At 42.6% G+C, this 25441-nt stretch overlaps 1 protein-coding gene and 1 pseudogene across 3 annotated transcripts in view; both read right to left on the bottom strand.

Moving 5' to 3' along the window:
• Window positions 1-4571: 4571 nt before the first annotated feature.
• The window catches only part of ubxn6 (UBX domain protein 6), a 35093-nt gene continuing 14223 nt past the window's right edge, over window positions 4572-25441 (bottom strand). Inside the window, exons 3-12 of one of the 3 annotated variants that reach the window (XR_011587599.1) lie at window positions 25300-25358; window positions 23324-23455; window positions 19125-19222; window positions 17073-17148; window positions 15409-15493; window positions 14446-14665; window positions 10654-10784; window positions 8982-9127; window positions 6933-8344; window positions 4572-6513 (exon numbers count right to left, since the gene is read on the bottom strand). Coding sequence is in view for 2 of the 3 variants with exons in the window: in XM_070859920.1 (XP_070716021.1) it covers window positions 8219-8344; window positions 8982-9127; window positions 10654-10784; window positions 14446-14665; window positions 15409-15493; window positions 17073-17148; window positions 19125-19222; window positions 23324-23455; window positions 25300-25358 (1073 nt within the window). In the remaining variant the exon portion in view is untranslated. Of the gene's footprint in view, window positions 8345-8981; window positions 9128-10653; window positions 10785-14445; window positions 14666-15408; window positions 15494-17072; window positions 17149-19124; window positions 19223-23323; window positions 23456-25299; window positions 25359-25441 lie in introns of all 3 variants that reach the window. The other 2 variants (XM_070859920.1, XM_070859919.1) reach the window with 2 other exon arrangements.
• Window positions 23780-25044, bottom strand: LOC139229349 (transcription factor Ovo-like 2; annotated as a pseudogene).

The following is a 25441-nucleotide window of genomic DNA, read 5'->3' as shown; positions in this document are numbered from 1 at the left end:
TCATTGGCATTAATAAACACTCGTTCACTATGTACAATATGAAATGTCTTTGTATAATGACATTTTACAGACACTTAAACCTTACTGTTTTAAATATCTCTGCTGATGCACTACAGATTTGTTGAATGTGGATGTTTTATTTAGTTTGGCTGATTTATTGCATTACCAACCACCCCTTTCATAGTACCATTCAACACTGCCCCATCATCTGCAATAAGAAACCTAGTTTGTAAAGCTATTTACTTGCAGAAAATGACCTATATTTAACTTTATATTCTTAACGGATGTTGATTTTCATCCATTTCTCCTTGCCCTCTCTCCTCCTTCCAGCACCTGTAAACTCTTAAATTTCTTAATACATCAGGTGCACATGGGTTATCTGGAGGTTAGTCATTGTGCAGCTTTCCTTCAGAAGAATAGTGTATAATGGACTGCATAAGCCCAAATCCATTTTTACAAACTTGTATTAAAGTTACTACAATCCAACTACCCAAAGCTGAAATGTGGGCAGCAATTGCTACTGCAATTGGAGCTTAGAGATTGGCCTTGTGGGTTTTTTCTGGATTTAATTCTATTAACAAGTACTTACATCCAACTTGCAGGCCTGACCTGAGACTCCCAAAACAAGTACTCCGCCACGGCAAGCAAGCCAGGAATGGGTAGAGGAAACGGTTCAAAGACGCCCTCAAAGCCTCCTTGAAAAAGTGCAACATACCCATCGATACCTGGGAATCCCTGGCTCAAGACCGCCCAAAGTGGAGGAAAAGCATCTGAGGAGGTGCTGAACACCTCGAGTCTCTGCCAAGAGCATGCTGAAGCCAAGCATTGACAGCGGAAGGAGCATGTGGCAACCCAGGCACCCCAACCCCCCGATCCTCCAACCACCTGTGAGAGACTCTTCAATCACCTGAGAACTCATTTTTAGTGTGGAAGCAAGTCATCCTTGACTCTGAGGGACTGCCTATGATGATGATGTGTATTTAAGTTTCCAGCTTGTGTTAAAATCAACACCTGATCCCAAGTGAGATGATGGTCCTGTTGAAAGATGTGCAATTATATAGTCATTTATGACCACCGGATGTCCTAATGCACTTGCAGCCAATGGAGCACTTTACGTGTAGTTGCTGTTGTAAGAAATGTGGCAGCCAATTTGCGTACAGCAACTAAACAGCAATGTGATGACGACTAGATCATCTGTGAAAGTTGATTGAGGTACACTGGGAATAAACACCCCGATAGGATCTTTTACAACCACCCGAAAGCCGACAAGGCCTCAGTTTAATGGCTCATGAATAACGGCACCTCTGGCACTCCCTCAGTACTGCACTGACATGTCAGCCTCGATTTTTGTGCAAATCTTGGGAGTAGAACTTAAACCCACAACCTTCTGACTCCAAGGCATGGGTGCCAATAATATTTGGGAAACCAATTTTTTTTTGGAGGGAAGTGTTGAGCAATAAGAAATCAAAGGGATGAGAATTGAGCAAAAATGATCAATGTTGGAATTTGTTGACATTTGCCTTTTAATCTAGTATCAATGTTTATACAACTTACAAAATCTGCTGATCCCTTGATAAATTAGGACCTGATGTCTGGAAGTCTATCCTGACACCGGTTGTTTTTCTGGGGTGCAACAAGGATAAAATTGAAGAGTGGGGAAGATAATTTACTCCCTGCATACAAGGTTTACCCTAAAAGTGGCTCGTTTAATGAAATGTGCACAATTATTTTTTTGGGGGGGGGTGCAAAAATGCAATGCTGAGGTGTACATTGACTTTGACAAAGGATACTATACAGGAGAAGATTTTTGTTTTAATTCATTCACAGGATGTGACTTGCTGTCACCAGCAAGGCCAGCATTTATTGCCCATCAATATTACCCTTCAGAAGGTGCTACTGAGCTCGTTAGGCCATTTCAGAGGGCAGTTAAGACTCAACCACATTGTGGGTCTGGAGTGACATAGACCAGACCAGGTCAGGACAGCAGATTTCCTTCCCCAAAGAACCAGATTGGCTTTTACAACAATCTTAAGTCAATATTACTGATACTAGTTTTTCATTCCAGGTTTAGTTAGTTGAATTTAAATTTCCCAGATGCCAGAGTGGGATTTGAACTTGTCTCCTGATCATTAGTCCAGGCCTCTGGATTACTTGTCCAGTAATAATCACTATGCTACTATACTTAGGTGTAGTCTTCAAATGAAGTAGGATTAGAGTTGGGATAATAGGATTGGGGCAGACAGAAGTAATTTATCCCCATTTTAAGGTCATTCTCATTTTATATTTTTACATTAATTCTAATGTCCACATTTCTAATGGAAGTTACCGAATATAAACTGGTAGCACTGTCGTCCACCCTTCCACCAAACGTGGCCTTATGCCATCCCCATTACCGTTGCCCAGTAGAGACAAGGAGAGCATAAGAAATAGGAGCAAGAGTCACCCACCTAGTCTTGCGAGCCTGCTCTGCCATTTAATATCATGGACTCCGCTCCACTTCCCTGCCTGCTCCCCATAACCCTTTATTCTCTATCACTCAAAAATCTATCTCAGTCTTAAATATATTCAATGACATAGCTCCATGGGGCAGAGAATTCCACAGATGTATAACCCTCAGAAGAAATTCTTCCTCTTCTCAGTTTTAAATGGGTGGCCCCTTATTCTGAGACTATGTCTCATAGTTTTAGTTGCCCTTATGAGTGGAAATATATTCTCTGCATCCACCTTGTCGAGCCCCCTCATTATCTTGTTTTGATAAGACATCTCTCATTCTTCTGAACTCCAATGAGTATAGTCTCAACCTATCTTGTTAACCCCCTCATCTCCAGAATCAACCTAGTGAACCTTCTCTGAACAACCTCCAATGCAAATGCAAATCCTTTCTTAAATGTAAGAGACCGAAACTGTAAGCAGTACTTTCGGTAAGGCCTTACCCATACCCTGTATAGTTGTAACAGCACTTCTCTGCTTTTATACTCTATCCCCCCCTTACAATAAAGGCCAACATTCCATTTGCCTTCCTGATTACTTGCATACTGTGTTTCATGCACAAGGAGCCCTCAGCTCTCTCTCTCTCTACTGTAGCACTGCAAGTTTTCTCCATTTAAGTTATAATTTGCTTTTCTATTTTTTTATGCCAAAGTGGATTTTCCTACATTAGACTCCATCTGCCAAATTTTTGCCCACTCACTTAGCCTGTCTATCTCTGCAGATTTGCTGTGTCCTCACAATTTGCTTTTCCCACCCATCTTTGTATCATCAGCAAACTTGACTACACTCGGTCCTTTCATCCAAGTCATTAATATAGATTGTAAATAGTTGAACCCCCAGCACCGATCCCTGCGGCACCCCACTAGTTAGTTTGCCAACTGGAAAATGACCTGTTTATCCTGACGCTGTTTCGTGTTAGCATGGATAGAGGATTGGCTAACTATTACCCCCAACCCAGTGAACTTTTATCTTGTGCAGTAACCTTTTATGTGGCACCTTATCAAATTGTCTTCTGGAAATCCAAATACACATCCACTGGTTCCCCCTTATCCATTCTGCTCATTACATCCTCAAAGAACTCCAGCAAATTTGTCAATCATGATTTCCCTTTCATGAAACCATGCTGACTCTCCAAATGTCCTGCTACTGCTTCTTTAATAATGGACTCCAGCATTTTTCCAACCACAGATGTTAGGCTAACTGGTCTATAGTTTCCTCTTTTTTTAAAAAATAGAGATGCTAAAGTTGTGGCTTGCTAATCCACTGGGACCGCCCCAGAATCTAGGACATCCATTATCTCTCTAGCATTTCTTTTAAGATCCTAGGATGTAAGCCATCTGGTCCAGGGGACTTGTCTGCCTTTAGTCCCATTTTACTGAATACTACTTCATTAGTGATAGCGATTGTATGAAGTTCCTCCCTCCCTATAGCCCCTTGATTTAAAAAGATCCCAATAGTGGATAATGTCTTCTACCATGAAGACTGATACAAAATATTTGTTTAACATCTCTTCCATTTCCGTTCTCCATTATTAATTCCCCAGTCTCATCCTCTTGGGGACCAACATTTACTTTAGCCACTCTTTTCCTTTTTATGTACCTGTAGAAACGCTTTTTATATTTCGTACTAGTTTACCTTCATAATCTACCTTCCCTTTATCTTTTTTTAGTCGTTCTTTGCTGGCTTTTAAAAATTTCCCAATCCTCTGGTCTCCCACTCGACTTGGCAACATTGTATGCCCTTGTTTTCAATTTGATACCATCCCTTATTTCCTTAGTTAGCCACATATAGTTATCCCTTCTCAGTCTTTCCTTCTCATTGGGATAGATTTTTGTTGCAAGTTATGAAATATCTCCTTAAATGTCTGCCACTGCTCATCAACCATCTCATACTTTAATCTATTTTCCCCAGTGCACTTTAGCTAATTCTGCTTTCGTACATTTGTAGTCTCCTTTTATTTAAGCATAAGATAAACTTCAAATAATCAAACTGTGTGGAATGCAAAAGACCAGATTACATGCAGCTGTAGGATGCAGTTAACCCACTAATGTTAAAATATTAGAGACACAATTGAATTGCTGAGTGTAATTAGTTTATTACTCATGAGTACTGTATGAAAACTAAAGCAATATTGCACAGAATCACAATGTATAACGTTTTAGTGCATTACTCAATACCTCCAAAATCAACCAGCAGTTAACTTCATTCTTAGCTGTTTAATGTTTTATCTTGATAAATCAGTTAATTATATCAAGCAAGTGACTGGGGGGTTTGGGGGGGGGGGGGGGGGGGAAGAGAGAAAGAGAAAGAGGGTGCTGGACGCTTAACTTGCTCCTGTAAAGCAAGATATTTTTCCACAGCACAATTTTATTGAAGTACAAGTGCCATAATAATTCAAGTACAGTCATTGAAAGTTATGCAATGATTTCTGTCACTGCATCATTAACAAGATTGGAAACCGACAAATAACTCTTTCCTCCCTAGGAATAAAAATGCCCTCGTTTTAATAACTTTTGCATTTACAGCACATCAAAAGTTTTCCACTTTTTGGCGCAGAGCAAGTCATTAATATACATTAACAGCAATTTTGTAATATAATTTTCAGCTTTACAACATTTTTTTAAAGAAAAGTTACTGTTCAGTTCAATAGTAGTTTTTGGTAACAACCATAAACAGATGACCTGGCTGAAGGGTTACAATAATTAGCCTCAGGGGCCCGGCTAAGACAGAAAATAAAATCAGTCCTAAGAGAAAACAACAAAATGAATAGTGGCCACGAAACACAGTGTTACTCCAAAGTTGGTAAAACCCTGCCCATAATCACTGTCTAAGCTTCCACCCGTTGAACTGTACCCCAGGTAGAGTCAGCACTGAGGAAGGAAGAGGAGAAACTAAATGGAAAGTACTGCTTTTGGATCTCAACTCAAAATGAAATACTACAAGGCCTTTGGCAATATGGATCCATTTCTACAAGAAGTGACCATGGCTCTTTGCAAGTTTGAAACGTGAGGAAACTTGACTGGAACCAAAGCTGAATTTTTTTTTTTAAGTAATGATTGACAAACATATGTAACTGCCTTGAAAAATATATAGGATGGGTTCTGTAATCAAAGTTCAGTGCTTTAATCTAATCTCTGTTTGGTTTAGTTTTGAACACAAGACCATTCTGAATAGATATGCAGCAATCATGGGAGCTCAGTGTAGAAACATGGTTACTGAGTAAGATTTCCCTTTTGTTTGTGTGTATTATGTAATTGTCAGCCTGCATTGAACTCCATCACAGTAAGAATTCTAGAAAGTGCAACTGGTCAGTATTTGCTTCACATCTCCCTTGAAAGTGTGACAGCTCAGCATGCATTCAATGTACAGATGGATGCTGGTTCCCCGCTCTATTACCAGTTCCAGTAACAGTAAGGTATGGTATGCAGCCGAAGCAATTAAAACACTCCAAGCATGGCCAGCTGACCAAAGAAACTCAAAGCTGCTCAAGATATGTTTGGTAAATTATGGGCAGGCCATGTGTATAACCAAACATTCAGTAAATTGACATGCAAATAATCAGTATTTAGACACCAATGCCAAATTACTGTAAACGGCACTGTTAAAATCACACTTTTAGAATTTTGTTCTCCAACTGGAAATGGTGGGGTGGAGATCCAGAAGAGAAGCTTACAATTTTGTATTTTAAACAATTCAGATCTAGCAATTTTATAAATAAAGTAGAACCACATTTACAACGTTATTTTTCTTTTTTGTAAAACAAAATTGAATCACATCAGTTTGCAATGCCAAGTGTTATGAAGAACAAACTTACATTTATATTGCACCTTTCACATCCTTAGGCGCTTTACAGTCGATGGATTACTTTAGCGGTATTGTCACTATTTTGTAGGTAAATGCAGGAACCCATTTATAGGACAGCAAAGTCCCATAAACAGCAATGACCAATTCATCTGTTTTTGGTGAAGGATAAATGTTGACCAGGACAGAGAATGACCCCTGCTCCTCTTCGAATAATTAGTGCTGTGGGAGCAGACAAACAGGGCCTCAGTTTAATGCTGACGCAAGAGGCAGCATACTTCAAAAAGCAATCCAACTGACACGTGCCTTGAAATGTCTCCGCATGATTAGGTGCCATATAAGTGCAAATATTTTAATGCCATTTACCAACTAAGTCAGGAGTAAGCCCTGACATTCGACCACACCTGGAGGATACCTGGACCCCGTCTTGTTAAAATACTTGCTCTTTTTCCTCACATGTTCAACTATACACTATCATTTATTAAAATTAGTCAAAAACACCTCATTAGAAATCTCATTTACATAATAAATTACTTAAATGTTAAGTGCATTGCTAGCCAAATAATTAGTGAATTTGTTGCTAATTAAGCAATATTGTAGAGGAAGGTGTACAAATTAATACTGTATCGAGGCAGGCTTACCTCAAACAGTGCAAAAGAAACAGAAGGGGAGTGAAATGGTTCACAGGGCAAACCTAGACATTAAGAATCAGAAATTACAGCATCACAATTCACCCTCAAAATAACACCCAAAGATGGTTTGAATTCTGCAACCCAGACTAGAGCAGGAAATGCTAGGAATACATAGCAGGCCAGCCAGCAGGTGAACGAGTAGTGCCCAACCCAACTCCAAAGGGGAACACTTTGCATCAATGCCAAGAGGTTGCTGTGTAAACGTAACCTTCCTCTGGCTTCACTCAATGGCTCATGCATGCTTTCACTTGAGCTGGCATACAACATGCTGTTATTAAACTGCTCCGATTTTTACTGCAGGCCCGCAGACCTGCACACAGGGAAAACACATGGGGCTACCTGCAGCCCACCTTTTCCTGCAACGGTCCCACCCTCGTGACGTCACCACTGCCAATGCTAATTTAATTTGATGTAACTGAATCACACAGGTAATTTTTTGCACGATCTGATTCTTTTCTGAAACTATAAGACAAGGTACAAAGAATAACTTGTGGCAGTTCAAAGCAGACTTTTGTTTATCATAGAACAGACCTCAGCAAGTATCAGCTATAATTCCTTCATGGGGTTTAGACCATATCACAAATAATCATCTGAACCCAGAGATGGAGGTCAATGGGTAAAGAGGCAGTGAAGAACATTCAACCGACTCAACAGCAGTACCTGGTACTGGAATACTAAACTCAGCACATTCTTGGTGAATAACATATGGTTAAATAAACACCAAGACCAAATCCTGCTCAAAACTAAGTTTAAACCGATGGTACTAATCAGTGGTCTCAAATCTTTGCATGCTGCCTTCTCTGTAACCAGAAGGTCCATTTATTTTTGGAAAGTACACTCTTCCACTCATTAGTTTAAACTGTTGACATGCAGAATCTCTCAACTAAGAGTTGGCCCATTTCAACATCACTCACTGCTAACTGGGGTTACACTGTGCAGCCTGGGTTCAGACTCATTCAGTTCTTCTGCCTTTGGGAAGTAACCCCTTAAATGGGCCAGGCCAAGAGTGAGAACCTGGTATCTAGGAAACTGCATCTAACTGCTGCGTAGCATGGTGTATAAATACAGCAATGTACTGCAACTGGCCTGCCTCAAATCAGGTTACTTCAAATGGCTCCAGAAAAATTATTGATTTCTCCCCTCCTCTCTGATACAGTATTAACACGAGTCCATTTATATTATATAAAATAAATTTACATACAATATTCAACTGAGCATTCAAAGTCCATTTTTACTTAAACAAGTGTTTGGACGTTAGACAGCAGTTCTGGTTTTAGCATGCTGGCATGACTTTGTCCTGCAGCCTCTAGATCTGATAGAATCTCTGCATCCCACGTCAAGGTCAGCAACGCAGCAGGAACCTGAAAACAACAGAGCAAAGGTCGATGCTGCAAGTTTAAAATGGGACACTGGTCTTGAAGACTACTTTTAACTGGATAATACCTCCACCACTTCCTACACTTGTACACATATCAGGCAATCATGAATAAAAACAAAAGGATATAGAAATTCACATGTGCATCTGTACAGAGAAAAGAAAGGGTTAGGAGTGGAAACTGGAAAGCAGTTCTGATAAAAGGTCATTACTTGAAACGTTAGCTAGCGTTCACAGTTCTTTTTCATTTCATCTTTGCTATGCTCACCATCGGCTTTGTGCCCAAGGAACTCGAGCACGTGCACCAACCTAGTAGATGTTGGCAATTGTGCCACTGGATAGGAAAATGCCGAAATAGATAACAAAATGGTAACAAATGACTAAGACTCCAACCCCCTCCCTGATGCCGAAGACAGCAAATTTGAACATCTTGCTACACCCGAAAGGCCAGATGGTTCCTCAGTGTAAAAGGTGGGGGAGGAACAGATCACCCAGAGCACCTCGTGACTAATTGTTTTCAATAGGCAACACCAGAGGCCAAAGGAGACACCCGCACCCATCACTTCGGACTTCAGGGAAAAGGGAGAAACAAAATACAATAGGGAAATTGTAAAGCAGTTTACCAATCCCACTTCAATAAACATTGCAGATTCATCCTTCAGTTTCTGTCCTCCAGGGGCCACCAGTTCAAATGGAATCCAGTCGTTTTCCAGAACACCGTTGATAAATTCCCGAAGAGCTAAAACCCTCTCTCGTGCGTAGAACGTCCCTGGAAGGAAGGAATGCACTTAATAAATTTACCAAAAAGGAAGAGGTTCACATTTACTTTGCTCTACATGCGGAACAAAGGCTGATACTTCCATTTTAATTATCAGACATCAATGGCCTCAGCAGAGTGCCACACACATTTCCTAAAACGGTTAGGGTTATAAACATCACTTTATTCAAAAGACAATTAGCTCAGAAATTCCTGCCTTCTAGGTCTGTACGAAGTGTCTACAGACCCAGGAAGACATCGGAAAAGCCGGTTTTCAGCGCACAATGCGCATGCGCTGAAAGCCAGCTTTTCCGATCTGTCAAGCTGGAGCTTGACACAGATCCAATGCATATCAGAGCGAGGACATTGGCAAGAGAAAGATTGCGGGATTTACCCATATCTTGCCCAGCAAATCTCCTCAAAATTCTTGAGCTTGATAAAAGCAAGTGCATAGCCTACTTTTACAGGCGCAAGTGTTTAAAAACATACATAAATATAATAAAATTAAAATAAACACATTTTATTGTTAAAAACTCTGCCCACGAAGGCAAGTTTATTTTTAACCTGAATTACAAAACTTTAAAAAAAAATGCAATGCAGCGGAAAAATAGTTTTTTTTAAAAAAGGCATTTATTTACTTTCATTTCAATTAATTTTAATTTTGTGAGGTCTGTTTTTCATTTTTTTTTATTAGTGTGTGTTTTTTTTCCCCATTAATAACACCGAGAACTCGTAGATATGGAGTTCTCATTACTATTAATGGAAAAGCTGTGGAAATGTACCTGATTGGCTGAGCAGTCACATGACCGCCCCTTTTGCGTGAGAACCCTCCGGACGGGAGCGGGCTTCACAGCACAGGAAGAGAAGGCCTCCCCAACGGAATCCAGGGCGCCTCCTAGACCACCTGGTAGATTCGTAAAAATTCTCCGGTCGGAGGCAATTGCCCGTGGGAAGCCTCCGACCGGAATTTCCAGGCCATTGCATTAGTCTATCAAGCGCAAGTCAACACATTGAAAAACAATCATTCAATTCCCTTGCCTAAACAAATTTAAAATCCTGATAAGGGAAGTGCTGCGACCTGTGCCTTACAAAAAGGTGTGTCGACTTTTCACACATGTGGAGAATGAAAAATAAGCCCAAAGAGCATTTAAAGTGATTGGAAATATTAATTAGTAGAAGAGGAGAGTCACTTGAAATCTTTACAAAAAGTGCTGGAACAGCAGTTGGAAAAGATCGGCATCTAAAATATCATCTATAAAGAGAATAGTGTAAAGATTGTAACCTTTTATTGTTTTATTCTATTCCAGCAGCTACAGAATATAATGCATATATATTTAGTGAGAATTCTATTGGGTATTCACTTGTTCATCTTTTGTAATATAAAGTTACTTATTTTAATACAGGGCACTACCAAGGTTTAAAAGAATTGGATGGAAGATGAGATAAATTAAGAAACTAGTGAAGTGCCACCTTTCTTGGGATTTAAAAGTCCATAGGAGTATAGCCAGACTGACTTCAGATTTCCAAAAGGAGATTACCTTGTAAAATGTATCCATCTGGGAACCTGATGCGCAAGAGCGTGTAGTTATATTTCTTCAACTCCCTCTGCTCGTCTCTCTCCCTCATGGCTTTAGTTCTCAGCTTGGTCGTCCTTTCCAGAGCTTCTGATCTACCAAAACACACACAATTGCTGCATTACTTTAATTAATAATGTACAACAAAGATCTGCACAGATAATGCACCACTCACACTGGCACTGGCATAAAGACCAGGTTTGATTCTGGGTCTGAGTCAAGTAAGCTCGCGGCCAGGTGACAGTTGGGATGCTGCCAATAGCCTCAATGTTCTTGGGGAGGGAGGGGAAAGAAATTACTTTGTATTTACAGCACAGAAACAGGCCATTCAGCACAACAGGTCTAAGTTTATGCTCCACACAAACCTCCTCCCACCTTATTTCATCTCACTCATCAACATATCCTTTTACAAGTTGAGCGTCCAAAATCCGGAGTTCCGGAATCCGTAAAATGTTCCGGAATCTGGACCCGCTGACCTCGGGGCCCTGCCACTGCCTGACTTCAGTCCTCGTCTCCACTGCACTCACCTCGGGGCCCCATCACTGCCCGACCTCGGGCCCCTCCTCCACTGCCCTTACCTCGGGGCCTCCTCACCAGCCGACCCCAACACCTCCTCTGCGGCAGGGCCCGCCCGTCCGAACACCTCCTCTGCGACGGGGCCCGCCCGTCCGAACACCTCCTCTGCGGCAGGGCCCGCCCGTCCGAACACCTCCTTGGCGGCGGGGCTCGCCCGAACATGTGGTAGCAAGTTCCACATTGAAACCACGCTCTGGATAAAGAAGTTTCTCCTGAATTCCTTACTGGATTTATTAGTGACTATCTTATATTTATGGCCCCGAGTTTTAGACTCCCCCACAAGTGGAAACATCTTCTCTGCATTTACCTTATCGAAACCCTTAATTTCAAAGACCTCTATTAGGTCACCTCTCGGCCTTCTCTACCCCAGCTTGTTGAGTCTTTCCTGATATTTATAACCTCTTAGTTCTGGTTTCATTCTTGTAAATTATTTTTGCACCTTCTATACCCGTTCTATAATATGGAGACCAGAACAGAGCACAGTACTCCAAGTGTGGTAGTATCATCCAGTCTTCCCTTCACTAGCTAATGACTCATGCTGGAAATTACATACATTTGGAGATAGGACAAGGTCAGAATTTTATTCAATTGTGATAACACTCAATGGAAAGAACAATGTTGTATTTATGCAGTGCCTTTGCTGTCTTCAGGACACCCCTAGGTGCTTTACAACCAATGAATCACTTTTTGAAGTGTAGTCACAGTTTTGTAGGCAAGCATGGGAGTGAATTTGCATATAGCAAAGTCCCACAAACAGTTACTGATTTTGGTGGTGGTTGTAAGCAGAATGGCAATGTGGGCAAAGTACTGGAGGGCTGCCAGTCCTCGTTGAGCTGTATCCCAGGAGACACCTTCAGGAGCAGGCAAAGAACAGGTGGGCTGGGAGTCTGTACAGAACTCAGTGCCATTGCTGAACACACCACACTCTTAGTTGTCAAAGGGGAGAAACTATTTCTAGCTTGGAAAGTTATACAAAAATGGTACAGGTTAAACCTGCCTTATCCGGAACCCTCGGGACCCGGCCTGTTCTGGATAAGGGATTTTTCTGGACGAAGGGTGGTCACGTTAAATTGGATGGTACAGGTACTGAGCACGGGGATATCGGGGCTGGCTAGCTTAGGGCTAGGAGTGCGGCAGGGAGATCATTGGGGTGGGGGGGGGGGGGGGGTGGGGGGGGGGGATGACGGATCGTGGGGTCAGGCCAGCGATTGCAGGAGTCGGCAGCGAGGAAGAACTTCAATTTGTTCATGTCGGAGTTCTGGGCATGCGCCACCCGGTGGCCGGGAATGGTTCCAGACGAGGGGTGGTTCCAGACAAGAGAGTTCTGGATAAGGGAGATTAAACCTGTACAACAAATGGTCAGAGAAATGACAATTTGAACAATTTAAAGCCAAATTAGCACAATGCCATGGAGGTGCAAAAACTGTGCCAGTATGGCAAGATACAGATTGGCACCTATGAATCCCAACATCTAGTTCCCAATCTTGGACAGCCTGTTCACCTGCTCAGCATTGACAACACTCACGATTCTCGAAACAGTGTCCCAACGCAACACTAAAGTGGAACTGAAAGAGTCGCCCTCAGCTTTGCTTCAGTGCTAACTTGATGCTCCCACTTGGGCACGGCCTAGGACTGCTTTCAAAAATCGCATGTTTTGGCAACGCTGCCTGCTCTCATGTGAAACTCTTAGCGACCACTGCAAATACTCAATTCATAATTTGGAAGAGTTTGGCAATGGTATTCAACTCTTAAGAAAAACAGCCAATCAATAACTTCTATAAAATCTTCAGATTTGCCAGTTATACTAGATTCTTTGCTGCTGCTATTCATAGGGTCGGTTAATGCCACATTCTGCTACCTGGGTCCATGCAGAGAGGGGGCACCATCACCATAGAAAAAGGCAATTGAAAAAACATTCCCTCCCAGTTTGCCCGCCCGCTCCCCCATAGCCATCCTCATGTACATATACTCTTAAAGTTGACCTCTTAAAACAACTTTGCTTTTGTCAGATTGCTGTGCATGTGGCACCACTTCTGACACACATCTTGCACAGCTCATGACAATGCCAAAGATAAACTTGCTAAGGCTAGCCACAGGAAGGCTTGTGTTTTAGGAGCTGGCAACAACAACACAATACTAAAGCAGCTTATATCAGGATTAAGGCAGAGAGGTTTTCATGCCAGTGAAGGAACTCTGACCAATTCTTACACAGCAGTAGCTGAACCCAGTGGCCAAGATCTGTAACTCAGTGTGTGAAGGACTAAGAATGCAAACTGGTCTCACTGCTCTATAATGCCGAACAATGGAAAACCAACCCCCACTGCTTAATAATAAATAACTTGCATTTATATAACACCTTTACCGTAAGAAAACAACCCAAGGCGCTTCACAGACCCAAGGGCCTTCACAGGAGCGTAATCAGACAAAAACGATCACCGAGCTAAGGAAGGAGATCGTAGGATAAACCTACCTCTTTGCCCAGCTTTTACACATCCGTTATATATTGCAGAACAGTAGAAATCCACCACCCCCTCCCCCACTGGACAATGGATAATCAGGTCCCCAAAGGTTACAGCAACACCCTCACAGAAATGGGGACAAGCACAATACAAGTGACTAAAGAAGCGCTTTATGGTTTATTCACCAAGGAAAGGAGATTAAATACAAACAGACAGGGTGTTAGCAGGTTGTAAAATGGGCCATTGTTCGCACAAGGCTCCGTCCCATGAAAACTGTGACTGACAATTGGGAAAGCAGCTTAGAGTACATATAGCAGGCTCTCCACTGTTCTCTGCAACTGAAATACGTACTAAAAAGAGAACAAATCCTAAACCTTTCAATGATTTTTCAAAATAATGCATTTTTTTTGCCAAAATTATCAGAGTGCCAGCTTGGCTCGGTTGGGAGCACTCTGATCTCGGAGTCAAAAGGTGGTGGGTTCAAGCCCCACCAACAAGGATTTGGTCTGACTTCAGTGCAGTACCGAGAAAGTGCACAGTTCAGCTGTTCAGGTGAATGTGAACAGTTGCAGTGGGGATATGGTTGGGGTTGATTCTGTGGAAGGATGAGATCGGGCCTTCTTCATCCAAACAGAACTAATTTTTAAAAATACAACAGTTCCTCCAATTATTAAACCAAAGATTTGAATCCAGCAGCCCCCTTGTGTGTATGAGGCCTCACCTCATCAGTTGCTCGCGTTTAATCTCTTCAGCAGTCAGGTTGTAGAAGTCGCTGGGTAATTCAAATCTTGCTGCTTGGGGTGAAGGTCGATAAACTTTGATCCGCCGATCTAATTGTGCTCTAACTGGCTCAGCAATTAAAAGTTCATCCTTATATTGTCTAAGCTCTTCAAACGTGGTGAGAAACGCCTCATTTAACACATAAAAATCCTCTTCATTTTCTACAAATAAAAATATACTAAAGGTTTGTTAAGTTACACCACAAAAGGTCAATTTCTTACCACACTGAAATCCCACTTTGTTGGTTTCTGCTTCCCTGCAGTGCTGACACAACAGAAAGGAGTGCCAACCACACCAGAGCAGCTCCATTCATTGTAATTGGAAGCTGCAACTTTGGACTAGCCCCAGAGCCAAGCTGAAGGCACCAACCAGGAAACTCTGCTATTCACTGATGAAAGGGAGGGATGAGGGGAGTGCAATGTTCCCATTAATTTTTTGGGGCTGCATGGTCCCTTTAAGGAGCAGTGTGGCCCATTCAAAATAGCGCGCATTCACGGTTTTTCCCATTGAAAAGCCAGGAGCGCAGTATTTTGAATGGGCCGTGGGGCCCCTTGAAGGGAACAGTGATTGTCATGGGGGGGAGGGGGGGAGCTTTCTCATCAAGGTGTCATTTCAATGGCACTTCAGGTCATTCGTTGATGATGGCAGAGTGGCTGGCAAAAAACATTCTAAAAATGTTGAATAGAAAAAAAAAGGAAACGTCAGCCCAGTGATTCAACTAAAGTTCACGCTTTTCAATGCAGGCACGAATCCACTTTGACACTGATGTTACTACTTGCACACTCAGAACCACAGCAAACACAAACAGGTAGTGATCTGGTCATCACAATGGCTGATCAGGAGAAGGCAGTTTAGATGCAGCTTCGACCAATCTATTTGAGAGTTTCTGAAGATTCATGGTTACCTTGTCCTGATACAGGCAATGTTTTCCTTTCAAACCCAATCGACTGTAAAAATTCATGTGTTCCTTCCAGTTCGGATATCCTTTCCTTGGAGGGAGAGAGAATTCTTTAAATATACCGATTGAAAACATTTGACTGCTAATAATTTCATAATTCACTTTCGTCTTTACGAATAATATAAACTTATAGAAAGGTTAAGTCGACAAATCAATCACAATTTGGTAATCCCAGAGAGTCCATATATGCAATAAATGGTGGTGAGCTAACTCAGCAAGAAACTAAAAAAGATTATGACAGTGACAGTAGACTCAACTCTCAACATATCCAGGCATATGGAGCAGCAATTAACAAAACTAATACAATGTTGAGCCATTGTGATCGGTCAGTGAGAGGCCGGCATGGCCCATCCTATAGGTACTAGCTTCAATTCTAGTCACCAAGACGCCAAGCTCGAGAGGTGGTGCAGAGACTGATCTCTAGTGTCGGAGGACTGAGTTGTGAGATTAAACCAGCACTCTTCAGGATTGAAAGGAGGGGGATGAGGGGGAACCTTATTAGATATAAGCTGGAATAGAAAAGATTAATCCAGAGCTCTAGTCCAAGTTAAATAACTGCAGGGCAAAGGGGAATGCAGGTCTAAAATTTAAAAGACTGATGTCATGATGCACTTCACTCAGTAATTAAAAACCTGGAATGGTCTTCCTGGTAGGGAAATGGAACAATGCTGGAGTCATTCAAGAGGTAGTTGGGTGCTGTAATGGTGACACTAGATTTCCAGGAGAGGATGTGACGAGTGGATTTAATTGGCTCTCATTTGTACTTTGTGACAGCTAAAGTGGGAAACAGGACCATTCATTCTGGCATAAGAGGAGCTTTTATTCGGAGGTTGAGATTAAGGCATCCTTTGGATTCAAACATTTGTCATTCACATCTGCCTGTAATGCCAAGTTTCTGCATTTCTTGGTAACATGTCCCACTGACACCACACTTCACATTTCAGGCCTTGTGTGTCTGCCAGGGTCTTTGGTGAAATGGCTTTGGGCAGTCTCGATACAGTTGCTAATGTGCACAGGACTACAGCACTAAACAGATTCTGGTTCCATACCAAATTGGGGATCTCATTCAGGGAGGCCGCAGCAAGGCTGGTTTCGGAACTGGAAAAATGTCATTCTGGTGCAGTGGGGTGAGGGCGAGAGGGGGAAATGACCTACAGGATTTGGGACGTGGAGTAGAGGGAGCTTTACTCCACATCGAACCATGCTGTACCTGAGGTGGAAGTGTTTGGTGCCTAAAATGGAGAGTGTTCACTCCCAGCACTAACATCCATCACCTTCAGTACATTATTCAAGAAATTAAAAAAGTAATTGCACATTTTGTCTCCAGGATAAGTGCTCCTGTTAACTGTGACACTGCTTGCCTTTGGAAATGGATCTTGAATAGTCACTAATTTACTGTGACTGAATCAGATCATATTCCATTCTTATTAAATGAGGTTCAGGATTTCTCAGTGTTTTTGAGATTGTATTTCGATTCATCCATTCTTCCACGAAAACCAGAAACTATTGGCCTTGGACATGACGCATCACAATTCACCACTGGGCTGAAGATAGCGCTCCAAACCAAGTGGTTTTGTGACAGAAAGAAGAAAATTAATTGCCACTTTTACCTGGAAGACTTTATTTTGCAACTTGATTTTTTTGTATTTCTCTTCACTAGGGTTATTGCATATGTTATCAATGTACCTGTAATTTAAACAAAGTTTACATTGTTTGAAGGACAACACAGAAACTTGGTTTAACTATAGAATTTTTTTTGTAACACGAGGGGAAAAAATGAAAATTGAAATAGAAGCTGAAAACACTGGAAATGCACAGCAGGCCTGATACTATCACAAGAGACAACGGTCAGGTTAATGTTTCGAGTGACAGTGGAGGTACAGGGAGGAGTGCGAGAAGGCGGGCAGGAAAGAGAGCCCGAGAGCGAGAGCCCGAGACCGGGAGGGAGGGAGCAAGACAGAGCGAGACAGAGAGGTGTATTCAAAAAGATACTGAAAGGAATGGCAAGTATTTAAAAATGTTTAAAAGAGGAAAATTAAAAATGAAACAGAAAAGTATGCAAAATAACAACAACCAGGAATCAAGTCTGGGAGACCCAGTCAACAAACACACGTGTTTATGGAACTGAATTAATCAAAAATCAGGAGGAAAATACATTTAATTCCTTCACCACTGGCTGTTTCTTCCCCCATTCCCATCAAAACTAAAACTTCCCAGGAAGTTTAAAATGTGAAAAATACAGGGACAATAATGTAAGAATGACAGCAGGTTGTACTGGAGGGTTACAGGACACAATATTACACCAGCCATTCCAACCATATCAAGCTTATGATATGAACTGTTCTCAAACTGTCGACGTTGGAAAAACATTCAGAGTGGAATGTGTGATCAAAAAGAGGGAGACAGATCACAAGCCCTTTTAAACACATGTGGCTGTGTTTATTTTTTGAGAAAGTCATAATATAAGATACATGTTTAAGCCAAAATATGCAAGTCTCGATGCAAATGTGTGAGAGTTGGCAGGCCTGACTGTGATACTGAGGGGAGGAGCAGAGGGAGATGGTCACGTCACATCACTGCAGGAAAAAGCATGGGATCCAGGGGAACACACAACTGTTCCAAGAGACAATCACCCAATCAGATGGAGAGAGAGATCAGGAGAGGTACAAAAGGAACGATCTCTTTCACAATGGCTGGAGCAAGGCTCAGAAATGAAATTGACAAAATAAATTTACTGTGAACCGTTCTGGTCTCCATATTATTGAAAGGACATAAATGCACTGGAGAAGGAGAACAAAAATGTTTACCAGAACGGAGAGATTATACCTATCAGATTGAACATCTAGGACTCTTTTCCCTAGAAAAAAAGACTGATGGTTGACTGGAGAGGGGTCTTTTAAGATTATGAAAGGGTTTGACAGGATGGACTTGGAGAAGATGTTTTCATTTGTGGGCAAGACCAGAGCTAAGGGGCCATCAACATAAGATAATTACTAATAAATCCACGAGGAAATTCAGGAGCCACTTCTTTAACCAGAGAATGGTTAGAATGTGAAACTCGCGACCACAAGGAGTAGTTGAGGCAAATAGCATAGATGCATTTAAGGGAAAGCTAGATAAACACATGAGGGAGTAAGGAATATGAACATAAGAAATAGGAGCAGGAGTAGAGGTCTATGATCATGGCTGATCATAGACCTCAACTCCACTTTCCTGGCCGATCTCCAAATCCCTTGATTCCCCTCGACTCCAAAAATTTTATCTATCTCAGCCTTGAATACAAGAGCTAGATGTTGATAGGGTTAGAAGATGATGTGTGGGTGGAGATTTGTGTGCAGCATAAACACCAGCATGGACCAGTTGGGCCGTATGACTTGTTTCTGTGCTATAAATAATATAGAACTGTTAAACGGGTTTATTTATATTTAATAGTTTATCTTGCATTCATTTCACCAGTCACCTAAACAAAATATCAATAGTTTAGTGGTCAATAAGATATTGAAGTGGACGGACTGACATCAATACACGCATGTGCTTCCACAAGGCTTGATTTCACAGACCGAGACCAGTAGAGAAATGCACACGACAAACATTATTACATTTAGGCATTTTCATAGTTGGAAATTAATCGAAGGGAAGAGATACATTTGTCCTTTACTTACTTGCCAAGAGTTTCACAAGCAATCTTTATTCTTTCTTTATCCTTGTTGAATGTATGAATCATCATTATCGAGGCTCGGATGGGATCGTCAGCAAATTTCTAGATTGGAAAGGTGCGATCCATTTAAAAAAGATGCACGACCACAACAACTTACACTTTTAATATCCAAAACATCCCAAGCCATTTTACTGAGAAAGAACAAGGAAATGGACAATGAGCCAAGAGAGGGGGTTTGGAGAGGTGACTGAATGCTAGACTGAAAAGATGGCGTGGACATGCAGCCTGCCATACAGTACATGCAGAACCACTGAAGTGCTTTGGACATATTATATAGCAAAGCCTCAAGAGCAATGTTTCCCCCCAAGGTGCGCGGCCAATTCAGGAGGTCCCATGCAGGCTGCTCACCAGCTGTTGCTACTGGAAGATCTCGCACAGCAAATTTAAAAGGGACCGCTCACTTGGACTGCAAATTAGAGGGAACATTGCTCGAGGATCCCCCCACTTTCCCCCCACCCCCAATCACCAGTTTTCTCCTCTCTCCTGAAATTGGGCCCTTCAGGTGCCAGACTCCCTTCAGTATATCATCCTAGTTACCATTATATTTATGCACGAGGCTGGACAGCAAGTGCTGACACAATATACAATGGTCAAGGACATTGCAGCCAAGCCAGATTCCGCCCTCACCCAACATATATATCTAAAAGATTATATAAATATAATAGACACGCATATACCTACCTACACTCGTCCAGCAGGAGTCACTTTCTAGCAGTCAGAAGTGGGAACTCTGCCCAGTTTCCCCTTCCCCAGCCCAGGGGTGCTGAGGCCAGTTGTAGCACCCCTACTGCTACCCCAGTGAGTCTTCTGACCCACCCAATTTCCAGTGCATCTGGGCATAGACCCAGGAAAAGCTCCTCTTGCATTTAACGTAACTCATTTTAAAACATTTTTTTTTTTATAAATCCTCTCTCTGGAATAATGGTCATAAGATCCTGAAACGTGATGAGATGCAGCAAGGAGTTTGCACAGAAGACTAAAGTCAAGGATCAAAAATAACAAGGATGGTATATAGGGCCGGAGGAGGTTGCAGAGATCGGGAGGGGCAAGACCGAGAAGGATTTGTAAACAAAGACATTGAATTCAAAAGTTTGGGAGACGGAGTCAGTTGGGGTCAGTGAGGATAAGGGTGGCAGGAAATCAAGAGTTAGTGTGGGTCAGGATACAGACAGTGGATTTCCAGTTAAGTAGGAATTTAGTAAAGGGAACCAAGCCCAACAATAAAAGACTAAAATGCCATTACTTTTTTTTTTAATAAATCAAGATTACAGTTCCTGAAACACATATCAGGTTCATGTTCAAGGTTCCAAGAACTTTTATTCAATATTTACCCAGCCAGCCATAGTTTCTAGTGTTCGAAACACTGAATACCCCTCCTCCTCTTTCAGGGTTCTTGCTGTGTAAACAACACACACTCAACTCTACCCTCATCACTTGATGGGGAAGAATTTCAATCTCCTAGTCTGCTGCAGGGTAGGCACCAATTAAATAAATCAGTTCAAACAGCATCACTGAATGCGTCAGCTATTATGAGGTCAGTGCATATCATTCACTCACACACACAACCACACACAGAGCCCCTTAAATACACAAAGCTGACCTCTAATCCATTCATTTGCAATTTTTGGATAGCTCTTTCAAAGAGCCGGCACATGTACCACGGGCTGAATGGCCTCCTTCTGTGCTGCATCATTCTATGATTCTTGGCCAGATTTGATGTGAATAACTGAGCATCAAGGCAAGGTCTTTGCAATAATGGGGCCAAGTTTCGGCCAGAGATGCTCCTGTCTTTTTGGAGCAACTGGTTTAGAATGGAGTATCTTAGAAATTGCAATTCTCGGCATTTAGTTTGCTCCAGTTCTAGTCAGTTAGAACAGTTTCAGTTTGGAACAGATTTTTTTTTCAAAAGGGGGCATGTCCGGCCATTTACGCCCGTTTTGAAAGTTTAGGCAGTGAAAACTTACTCCAAACTAACTTAGAATGGAGTAAGTGCAGATTTTTGTACGCTAAGAAAAACCTGCCTACACTTAGAAAATCAGGCATGGGAATGGTGGGGGAAGGGGTTAAAGGGAAGTTTACAAACATTAAACACTTCAGTTTTACAAATAAAGAGCCATCATCAATAATAAATGATAAATACATCAATAAATCAACGAATAAATCAATCAAAAAAAATTAATAAAAATAAAAAAAGTTCCAAAATCAATAAATAAAACATTTTCTACTTACCGACCGCAGCACCGGGAGCCCTCCAACAGCATGCTGGGATGCCCGCCCCCCACCCCCAGTGTGTCTCTGTCAGTGTCTCTATCTCTCTGTCTGTATGTGTGTGTCTCTCATTCTCTGTCTGTCAGTGTCTGTGTTTCTGACAGCGAGGGGAGGGGGAGGGAGCGGGAGTCGGGTCGGGTCCGGGTGGGTGGGAGTCTGTTCGGGTCGAGTCCGGGGGGCAGGGGGAGCGGGGATCGGGTCCAGTCCGGGGGCAGGTGGGGGGAGTGGGAGCAGGAGTCTGGTCGGGTCGGGTCGGATCCGGGGCTGGGGGTGGGGGTGGGGGGGGGGGGCGGCGTCGGGTCCGGTCCGGGGGGAGCGGGAGTCGGGTCGGGGGGGGAAAAGAGGAGAGGAGCGGGGGTCGGGTCGGGAGGAAGCAGGAACTGGATGAGTGGTTTTCTGGGCCACTTCAGAGGGCATGGAGAGTCAGCCATGAGGTGTGGATTGAATTACTTGCAGACCAGCCTAGGAACAACGCTAGTGAATCAATTGGGTATTAATGACAGTCCACCTGTTTCATAAGTATCTTTCTGATTTATTCAAATCAATTTGAACTCACTATTCTGGGCGGCGAGTCCAACACCATAACCACTGCACTATCGTGCCAGTGTTGAATATGGCTGGGGTATCATTTTTCAGGCTCTGGACACCTGCTGGCACATCACCCAAGGGATCATTCTTCAACAACTACAACAACGTATTTATATAGCGCCTTTAACAGTGAAACATTCCAAGGCGTATTATCAGCTTAAAAAAATTAACACCGAGCTGCATAAGGGCAGGTGACCAAAAGCTTGGTCAAAGAGGTAGGTTTTAAGGAGCACCTTGAAGGAGGAAAGAGAGGTAGAGAGGGGGAGATATTTAGGCAGGGAGTTCCAAAGCTTAGGGCTCAGACAACGGAAGGCACGGCTATCAATGGTCGAGCGATTATAATCAGGGATGCTCAAGAGGGCAAAATTAGAGCAGTGCAAACATCTCAGGGGATTGTGGGGCTGGAGGAGATTACAGAGGTAGGGAGGGGCAAAGTCATGGAGAGATTTGAAAACATGGATGAGAATTTTGAAATTGAGGCATTGCTTAACCGGGAGCCAATGTAGGTCAGTGAGCACAGGGGTGATGGGTGAGCGGGACTTGGTGCGAGTTAGGACATGGGCAGCCGAGTTTTGGATTACCTCTAGTTTATGTAAGGTAGAATGTGGGAGGCCAGCCAGGAGTGCGTTGCAATAGTCAAGTCTAAAAAGTAACAAAGGCATGGATGAGGGCTTCAGTAGCTTCACATACAAGTGTCCAGCCAGAGTGTTCAGCAAGCTATTTACCATGGAGGCATCGCATCGGAGCCCAATCCTATTCTCGCGCAACATCAACACAAGCACATTTTCTAGTAAGGGTCACTTGATAATAGCCCAAAGCAGGAACTCTGGCAGATTTTACTCCTTGGGAACACAGAAGCGAACTATAGCATCCCCATCAGGGCTCTGCTACGAGCCAGCTAACAGCACAGACCAGGGATCGAACAGGGACCTTTCTGGTCAATGCTACCATATGATGCAACTAGGGCAGAAATTTAAACTGTGTGCCTATACAAGATACCTTCCTGCAAAAGATATCTCATGGGATGAACAATGCAGTCCACAGTAGGAAAGTTAGGTCAAAAATTAAAATTAAAATTCCAAGCCATCCCAACTGCAAATTTATGAAGTAGGTGGATCTTGTATAGACTGTATACGGAGCCCACACCACAAGGACACTGACAGCTTCATTTGAAAAATGGAGCCCCATTTGCTCTAACAAAGGCCAATGGAAAACTGATCAAAGGCTCCTTTAATTAATAATGTTTTGAAATACCAGCTTAGTTACAGAACTGTATGTAAAACCTACCACAAGAATGGCCTCCTTAATATGCAACTCTCTCGCACCTTTGGAGATGGAGGCATTTGTTAAAGGGCAGATAAAGTAAACGCCCGTCACAGAGAAGCTGGAGCGATCTTCCTTCACAGCACTGCTTGGACCCTAGGATCACAATGAAGAACTTTTTATTGATAGTTTAATGTTGAGAGCATGTGTTCCTTTCTTTATCCTGATATTGAAACACTATTGTGAAGAATATCATGGGACATGAGAACAGCTAGCAGGAGCGCTGTAGGATTTCTGGAGGTTTTTTTTTTGGGGGGGGGGGGGCGCGGGGGAAAGGAGGGTGAAGAATTTCTGCTGATCGTTGGGAAATTTGTGCTATGTGCAGTAAGATCCTTGCAGACAAAGCAAAATTTCATCACATTAGACTGACCTGGATTCAAACCCAAATTTATGTTTAAAAAATGAATCAAATAATTTGAATTAAGCAACATAATTAACAAAAAGATTTGTATTAAGCTCCCATTTTGCAATCTTCTGATAATCGGAACTTGACATTGAATTAAGAATAGATGGACTGTGATTTTTTTTTGGAGGTCCATAAGTGTTAGTTATGTACTTTTTATGCTGGTACAGGTACAAGCTCTATATTGTCATAATTACAGATTTCAGTACAATCAGGGAACAGTAATATCCCAGCACTGTGGCACATAAATAGGACAGGTTGACACCGCTTAAAGATGTCTGCTCTGTATAGCTCAGATGCTAATCCCAATTGAGCCATTGGGAGAGTTTCAAATTTAAAGTTAGAATTAAAGTAGATAAAGAACATAGACTTCAGACTATAAACTATATCAAAAGTAACCAGATGCAACTTTTTGGTCATTCAGAAAAGACTCCATATTTTATGTATCATCATCATCATCATCATAGGCGGTCCCTCGTATCGAGGATGACTTGCTTCCACGCCAAAAAGGGATGTGTTCACAGGTATTTCAATGAAGGACCTAATATTCCAGGTCCAAAAATCATGTTGAAGGGTGGAAGATGCCTGTGTGTGGATTTTTTTTTTTTTTAAAACATGTGGTGGCCATTGCACACCAGCCACCACACAGGCTTGACAGAGCTAGGTCTTGGTCCAGTGGCAAGGATTAATCAAGACGACTGGAAACCAGCTCTGCTGCACGGACCTCGTGCGCACACATCAGTGTGGGCTGGCCCGTGCCTGCCCCTGGGTCCTGAACTCGCGCCTCTCTTGGGCCAGTGTGCGTCCTGACGTGCCTCGAGGTCGAAGGTGTCGTTGAAGCCTTTTCCGAGTGCGTGCACAGGTGGCGCTTCACCTGGCTATGGCACTTCAGGTGCCGGTTGAGCATGCGCTGCAGCCGGAAGCCCTTGCTGCACACCTAGCAGCGGAACGTGGCCTCGCTGCACTCCCCAGTTGTGATCTTGATTTTTGTTCGCAACAAGCCGCGCTTTTTGAATTCCGATCCCAGAACTGGCTCCTTCGCATTCTGCGGGTCCGGTTCAGTTTTATAAGGAAGGCGGCGTTTGTCTGAATTGTTCAGCAGTCTGTCCAAACCAGTTGTTCCGGCGGCCGGATCCTCGGTCTGTACTACTTCTTAGTAATTAAAGAGACAGCTCAGATTGACTGGCATGTAGGTGTCGGCTCGCTCCTTGTCCTGCAGCTCATTCCAGTCGCAGACTTCCAGGTACGGTTCCTTCCTCTTCATCAGGAAGGCTCTGGGCATGGTGGAGGTGCTGGGCAGTGATGAAGGAGCCGGATTCCCTCCTGCTCCCACCGGACTCCTGTTTTTTCATGCGAACCGGATCCTTCCTCAGTCAGGTCCCACGGTCCAGGTGTTTGGGGAGACCTTCTTAGTCCCTCAAACGAGCTGATGTTTTGAAACTGTATTGGAATTCCTGAAGAATGCTTCCAACTATCTAATCCTCGACATGATGGTGATAGAGTGATAAAATATGTAATATATTAGTGCACTATTTACCTGATCGTTTGGAGTTTGCACTTCAGGGAATGCAGTCTCTGGCGTCCATTCTTTGTTTACTGTGTTAAAAATAAATGACAAATTCAGATAACTGCTTCGTATAAATTCAAATTAAAAAAATATAAACCTAGTGTCCAATCTG

This window comes from Pristiophorus japonicus, chromosome 18, assembly GCF_044704955.1.
Source record: "Pristiophorus japonicus isolate sPriJap1 chromosome 18, sPriJap1.hap1, whole genome shotgun sequence".
Taxonomy (NCBI): domain Eukaryota; kingdom Metazoa; phylum Chordata; class Chondrichthyes; family Pristiophoridae; genus Pristiophorus; species Pristiophorus japonicus.
The sequence above is the reverse complement of the archived record's forward strand: the minus strand, read 5'-3'. Positions and strand labels throughout refer to the sequence as shown.